Here is a 7,124-nt window from a genome sequence, read left to right as displayed (position 1 = left end):
GGGACCATCAGTGCCTGCAAGTGGACAGGCTGGTCTCTCTGTGACCCACCCCCCCTGCCATATCCTGGAATGTTGGTTTCCCCAGTACTCCTACCTGGGATGTCGGTTTTCCCAGCCCTCATCTTGGCTCTGTCGTTGGTTTGAAGGCTTCCTGGAAAACAACATATCCCTGCAAACTCTCGAGCAGTTTTCCCTCTGCAAACCTTGCAGAGAATGGGTGCCTGTCCCAGCAATGGAGTGAGATGAAAAGGCTGCAGACAAGGCAGGGGGCCCGGGACAGGTGGTGGGGTGTCAGAGATATTTCTCTTCATCAGCTAGACTTAGATTCTCATGTAACTCCTGCCCTAACAGATTTACCTTCTACAGGGAAGAGGTTGTTTAGGATGATAAGGGGAGCCCCTGACCTTTTAGAGTTATGTAACATTAGGAATATAATCATACTGTCACTAAATATTGTCTCTTTCTTTTCTTTATGTATACTCTCAGTTATTTTGGCATTCTTGTTGCACTGGTTATGTATTCCAAAACCAGGAGTTTGGGCACAAGGTGAATCTTTTTATCACCTGACACACTCCACATTTTGGAGTACTGAGAAGAAAATTGAAATAAGAGACACAGAGTGTGCTTTAGGATGGGAGGAGTGGAAGACTGTGGGCTCTAGAGTAATTCATACCAGGGGTATAGTCCCAACCCTTTTACTTACTGCACTTATGAACATGGGCATATTACCAAGCTCTATGAAGCAGGTGTGATAAGTCCTGTCTTGGAGGACTGGTAGAAATATATGTAATGTATGCAAAGCATCTGTGGCTGTGCTTGTCTTGCATTGAAACATTAGGGAGTGGCAGTTATTACTATGATGATTTTGACCTGAGACATTACCATCCATCTGGCTGGGGTTTTTTTTTGTTGTTGTTTGTTTGTTTGTTTGTTTTTATCCAGGACATGTTAGAGAATACCCAGCATCCTAGGACAAACAAACAAAAACAGCCAAAATGCTGCTTAGCAATAAAATCTAAGCAATACTTTTCCTTTGTCCCCTCTATACCCTGCTTTTTACTTTATGAAGGAGAAAGTATTTCATCCTCTTCCATAATGATAGCTTCTAGAATCTATAATTGCCTGAGCAAGAGCTGAGTTTTCTTTGACTAAACATTCCCAGTACAAGCATGAAGACTTCCATTCCAAAGAGCAGATGCTCAACTAATGTTTGGGTAAAGTAAGAGCCATGAACAAGAAGTCTAATTCAATATGATTTAATTTCTACACACTCTTGCATAACATTAGCAAATCCAGACATGTACCTTTTAAATCCATGAAAAGAAAAAGGAAGGCTAAAGCCAACCAAAAACTGACCAACTTTTACTGTTTTTCTCTGTCTTCTGATCTCAACTACTTTACTGTGCAGTCTTTCACATTTCCAAGGATAGTCCTATTTCAATGCCATGTTAACTTGTTCTTGATCACAAAAATAATTTAAAGATTGCCAATTTGTATTTCAAAATGCAAAACTTTTACTACTAATCTTGATAAGCAGCAATAAAATATGATCCATGCCATTCATAAGCTTATATTCTGAAAGCAACACCAGTTGAAAACGCACACACACTCACACAAAACAGATTAGTCAGTAAGTTATTCACGCAAAACAAGAACAAAGAAGGTAACAGGCCTTCTCAACCAGAAAGTGAAGAATGTGCCACAGACGTCACTAGGGGTGAGAGCAGCTGCTGGACTCAACCCTGGGACCCAGACTGGCTTTGGCAGAAGTGCCACTTCCGGCTGCAGCTCTTGCTTGAACTCTTCCTTCCTCATCTCTCAAAGCCTCTTCATAAAGGTTTGTGAAGGAAATAGGAGCACTATAACTGACCTTGGCCCAAAACTCCAGGACTTTCATCTTGCTGGTTTCAGCATGGGCTTTTGGACCCCACAGGAACTGATAGCATGGAGGATCACTGTTGGGCACCTGCTGATACTCCAGGTACCTTTCCTTCACCAGATCTTGGGTGATGAGCTTCCTGGCATCCCCAAAGATGAAGTGCCTCTTCCCATCATAGACTCCCAACGTATTCAGGAATTCCCAGATTTCTTCCTCGGAGGCGCACATGCCGTTTAAGAAGATCACACCCAGGAGAGGCATTAGAAGCCCGTTCCTAGGAAGTCTCCAGCAATCGCTCAGGCTTCCACCATCGGAGAGATCTAGCTTGCTGACAAGAGTATAGGAGTGATTTCTGGGGTTGACTTCCTTCAAGTCAAGGCCAAAGACCAGCTCTATGCGCTCACAGGCCCTTTTGAGGATCTCAGGGAATTGCTCCCTGTACCTTTCGCTGACAACCTTCAGCATCTCTACCTTCATAATGGGCTCTTTCATTTTATACTTGTACATTAGGAACTGCACTAACATTCCTGCCTTCCTGGTTAGAAGATCATGGTGTGAGCTCTCAGTGGAGGTTGAGGCCTGGGAGGAATTTTTTCTTCCCTCACCTTTACCCTTGGCACCTTTACCAGATCTCTTGCGTGAAACACCCACAGCAGCAGTGGGGCTGTGGGGGGCTCCCTGAGGCTTCTGGGGAATGCCAGCAACAGGGGAGCTAGGGGGAGTAACCCCCAAAACAAGAGAGGAAGTGGAAGGGGACTCTTCCTCTGCTGCAGTGGCCTGAGCACCCTGAAGATCCTGGGTCTCAGTTTGGGCCTGGTGGCGTTTCTCACTGGCTCGGAGCTTACTCTTTCGGCCCCGAGGCATGATGACTGTGGTCAGGGACAGCAGGCAGGAATGTGGGAAGGAAGTCAGGTGATGAGGGCACCTGGAGGAGAGAGAAAAATATTCCTTGAGCACCTGTATCAGGGAGATACCGTCTTGGTTTTTTGGAAGCCACTTCTGCTGATTTCCGTGAGGTGACTGCTCTAGGAACCCACAGGGCTTCTGCTTTTCTCTTCAGCCTATCCCCTGGGAACCCATATAGAAACCATAAGACCCTCAGAGTGAGTTTCAGGCTCCATCATGATGGCCATGCTTTGAGCTTACTGGGGTGACAGCAGATACTGGCAGTGGGTTCCCCTGTCTTTTGGTCTTTGAGGTCCTCTCAGGCACCTTTGAAATTAGCATACTGACTTTTGGCAGGGCCTGGGTCACTCCCCTGTGCTACTCTGAGTTGACTTCTCAAAGCTCCCTGGTACCCATGAAGAGGAATTGAAGGGGTGTCTCAGTCTACTTCCCTGACGGGGGACACCCACTGCTGAGAATTCAGTGGAGTTGATTCTGTCTTGGCTAACTGGATTCCTCAGCTCTTGTTTAGGGACCTCATTTTGTCTCCACATAAGGTTCGGCATCATCCACTTCTTCTGACTGTGATCCTTCAGACTAAGGATCTCACCTCCCTTAGGTCTGATTTAAAAAAATGAGGGGGATGCTCCACCTGACAGCCCTCCCCTGTGCTTTTTAGGGCTAAAAACACAAGGTTGAGATGGATTATTTGACATCTTTATTCAGGGTTGGGTTCCTCGAGTCCTCACTCAGATTCCTTAATTTGGCTCCCAGCAGGGGAGCTCCCCTTTATCTTGAACTGAGGCCTGTGTCCTCATAGCAAGAGCCAACCTTCCTGAGACCGAATAGAAGTAAGTGAGGGTGGCCTTATTTGACCAAATGTGGTCTTCCGCAGAATGAGAGCTGTGACAGGCAGGTTATTGCCCTTTGATAACTGGTCCCACATAGGGTCCCAACTCAGTATTTAAATTTGACTAATGAAACACTTCAGCAACTAAGTCTGGGCACAGGCTTTATGAACATGAGCCCTAAAGCACAAGCAGCAAAAGAAAAAATAAACAAATGGGACTACATCAAACTAAAAAGCTTCTGCACAGCAAAGGAAACAATCAACAGAGTGAAAAGACAACCTACAGAGCGGGAGAAAATTTTTGCTAACTATGCATCTGACAAGGGATTAATGTCCAGAATATACATAGAACTCAAGCAATTATACAGTAAAAAAACAAATAACCCGATTAAAAAATAGGCAAAGGAGCTGAATAGACATTTTTCAAAGGAAGACATACAAATGGCCAACAGATACATGAAAAAATGCTCAACATCACTAGTCATCAGGGAAATGCAAATTAAAACTACACCGAGATACCACCTCACCCCAGTTAGACTGGCTATAATCAAAAAGATGGTGAATAAAAATTGCTGGTGAGGGTGTGGAGAGAACGGAACACTCCTACACTGTTGGTGGGAATGTAAATTAATACAAACACTATGGAAAACAATATGGATGTTTCTCAAACAACTATAGATAGATCTTTCATACAATCCAGCAATCCAGCTTCTGTGTATATACCCAGAGGAATGGAAATAATCATGTCGAAGGGATACCTGCACTCCCATGTTCATCGCAGCTCTGTTTACAATAGCCAAGACATGGAACCAACCTAAACGTCCACCGATGGATGACTGGATAAGGAAACTGTGGTATATATACACCATAGAATACTATTCTGCCATAAAAAATAATGAAATACTCCCATTTGCAACAACATGGATGAACCTGGAGAAACTCATGTTGAGTGAAATAAGCAAAGCACAGAGGGATAAAAACCACATGTGCTCACTCATAAGTGGGAGCTAAGAGAGAAAGAAGGAAAGAAAGACCACAGTAGTGTGTTGGTCTTAAAGATGGAGGAATCATTCCTAGGGCTACAAAGTGGAGTGGGGGGAAAGGAGGAGGGAGAGGGAGGCTGGGGGATAATTGGGCGTGGGACACAGGGTACAAACGTAATTTCTGGTAATGGGTATGTGGCCAGTAGGAATCTGGCCCTCACATCATGGGCACGAGGGGTGACAATGAGCTTTGTATCTCATGAATATTCATAATAAAAATAAATAAATAATAAATAAATAAATTCGACTAATGAGAGGGCCTTAGATTCTTCCCTCTGCTGTGGTGTGACTATCATCCTCAGACCAAGACCTTCATTTCTCTGTTACCCCTGAGTGGGAACTGATGGGCACCTGTGCCTGACGTATCTGCCTGGGGTCTTCCAGGGCTCACAGTAGGGAGAATTCTGTGTGGCCCTCACTGATATGGGGTGGAAGGTCCCCACAGTCCTCAGGGTTCTCACCATGACATCTGGAACAACTTGGAAATCCTTCTCATGCTGACCTGAGGCTGTTCCCTGTGACCTAGTCTCTTACTTCTATGAGATGCCCTGGGAAAACTAAGTGCGAATCATCATGTCCAGGTCTGACAACAGGGGTGGGCCTCTCTGCGGCCCCCTCCTTTCTGGGAGGGGTGCCCTCATCATTACTCAATGTCACAGCCTTAAAACCTGTTAGGGACTGGGTACCTCTGATGAATTGGGCCTATCCCATTAGACCAAGGCCCTCACCTCCCTGAGACTACCTCTGGAAAAAATAAGGGCATCTCAGCCTGTCAGCTCTACCCTGAGCCTCTTATTGCTGGACAGCAGATGTGGGCCTTGAATGTGGCCCTCAAATCCGTTAGTCTTTAGACGGGAAGTGAGGTTACTCCAAATTTGTCTACTCTGCCCGAGACCTCCTAGAGCCCAGTGCAGGGGCACTGCTCAGTGTGGCTCCCTCTTTTGGGTAGAGGTCCGCTCATTAGCCCTCACAGTTCTCACCTTGACTCCAGTTAAGGCCTCGGTCTCCACCATCTGCAGAATGAGGACTAAGTTCTAAGACCAAGGTACTTCCCTCCCTCCCTGACACTTTCCAGGCAGAACTCTCCCAGACAGCTTTCCTGAGGCTTCCCAGTGCCAACCACAGAGGCTTATGGGGACCCCTTCGTTATGGATAAGAGGTGATCCCTTCAATCCACACTCAGGGTCCTCACCTTGGTATCTCATGAGAGCTTGGAATTCCTCCCTCTACTGACCTGAGTCCACCAGCCTGCAAACAAAGCCCTCACCTCCCTGAATAAAGTCAGTACTCCACACACCAGAGCCTCCCAGAACCGAGTGCAGTGGCTCTGCTTTGCTTTGTTACATCCACTAGGGAGAGATTCCCTCATTTAGCCCACAGGGCCCTCACCTTGACTCTAGTTAGGACCTAGGTCTCCTCCTTATGCAAAAAAGGGGTACTCCCTTAGATAAAGGCCCACCAGTTGCTTAGACTTTTCAGGCACAACTCTGCCGGACAGCTCTCCCGGACCTCCCAAGGCCGACCGCAGGGGTGAGAATTAGTGCAGCCCTGTTTGTTGTGGGTGAGCAGTGGTCCCCAGAGTCCACACTCAGGGTCCTCACCTTGACCTCAGACCAGTCCTGGGAAGTCACCCTCTGCAGACTGGACTCCTGGCCTCTCACAAGCCACGCTTCTCAGACGCCGTGCTTCTCAGATTCCACCTCTCAGACGCGCCACTTCTCAGACACTACACCTTTTAGAGAAGTGGAAACAAGGGTGAGCCACATCCAGCTGTGGCTGCCAGGGCCTCCCAGGGCCAACCGCAGGGACGGGACTTAGTGAGGGCCCGCCTGATTGTGGGTGGGTGGTTGTCCCCTCAGTCCACATTTAGGGTCTTCACCTTGACTGTGGATCAGTCCTGGGAAGTCACTGTCTGCAGACTGGACGCCCGGCCTCTCAGGCACCGCACTTCTTAGATGCCGTGCCTCCCAGATGTCGGCTCTCAGACGCCCCACCTTTCAGAAAAGCGGAAGTGAGGATGAGCCACATCCGGCCTTCCAGGGCCGACCACAGGGACGGGACTTAGTGAGGGGCTGCCTGATTGTGGGTGGGTGGTGGTCCCCTCAGTCCACATTTAGGGTCCTCACCTTGACCTCAGACCAGTCCTGGGAAGTCACCCTCTGCAGACTGGACGCCTGGCCTGTCAGACGCGGCACCTCTCAGACACCGCCCCTCTCAGACACCCCGCCTCTCAGAGAAGCGGAAACAAGGGTTAGCCACATCCGGCTGTGGCTGCCCGGGGCCTCACAGGCCTGACAGCAGGGGTGGAACACCTTGGGCCCCGCTGTTCTGGAGTCGGTGGTCCCTAGGTCCACACTTAGGGTCATTGCCTTGATATTTTAGTGGAGCCTGGGATTCCTCCCTCTAGTGACCAGAGTCCGCCACCCTCCAAACAAAGCCCTTACCTCCCTGAGTCCCTAGAGAGGAA

At 48.0% G+C, this 7,124-nt stretch overlaps 1 protein-coding gene across 1 annotated transcript; it reads right to left on the bottom strand.

Annotated features, from left to right (window-relative positions):
- Positions 1-1,711: 1,711 nt before the first annotated feature.
- Positions 1,712-2,743, bottom strand: LOC134367898 (melanoma-associated antigen B4-like). Its single transcript, XM_063084556.1, has one exon. The coding sequence runs from the start codon at positions 2,741-2,743 to the stop codon at positions 1,712-1,714; it is 1,032 nt and encodes a 343-aa protein (XP_062940626.1).
- Positions 2,744-7,124: the final 4,381 nt, after the last annotated feature.

The sequence above is a fragment of the Cynocephalus volans genome, chromosome X (genome assembly GCF_027409185.1).
Source record: "Cynocephalus volans isolate mCynVol1 chromosome X, mCynVol1.pri, whole genome shotgun sequence".
Classification (NCBI taxonomy): domain Eukaryota; kingdom Metazoa; phylum Chordata; class Mammalia; order Dermoptera; family Cynocephalidae; genus Cynocephalus; species Cynocephalus volans.
This window is presented reverse-complemented; position numbering and strand designations above follow the sequence as displayed.

What these genes read in the sequence shown, in the direction of transcription:
- LOC134367898 (XM_063084556.1), bottom strand. Translation starts at nt 2,743, where the DNA reads ATGCCTCGGGGCCGAAAGAGTAAGCTCCGAGCCAGTGAGAAACGCCAC.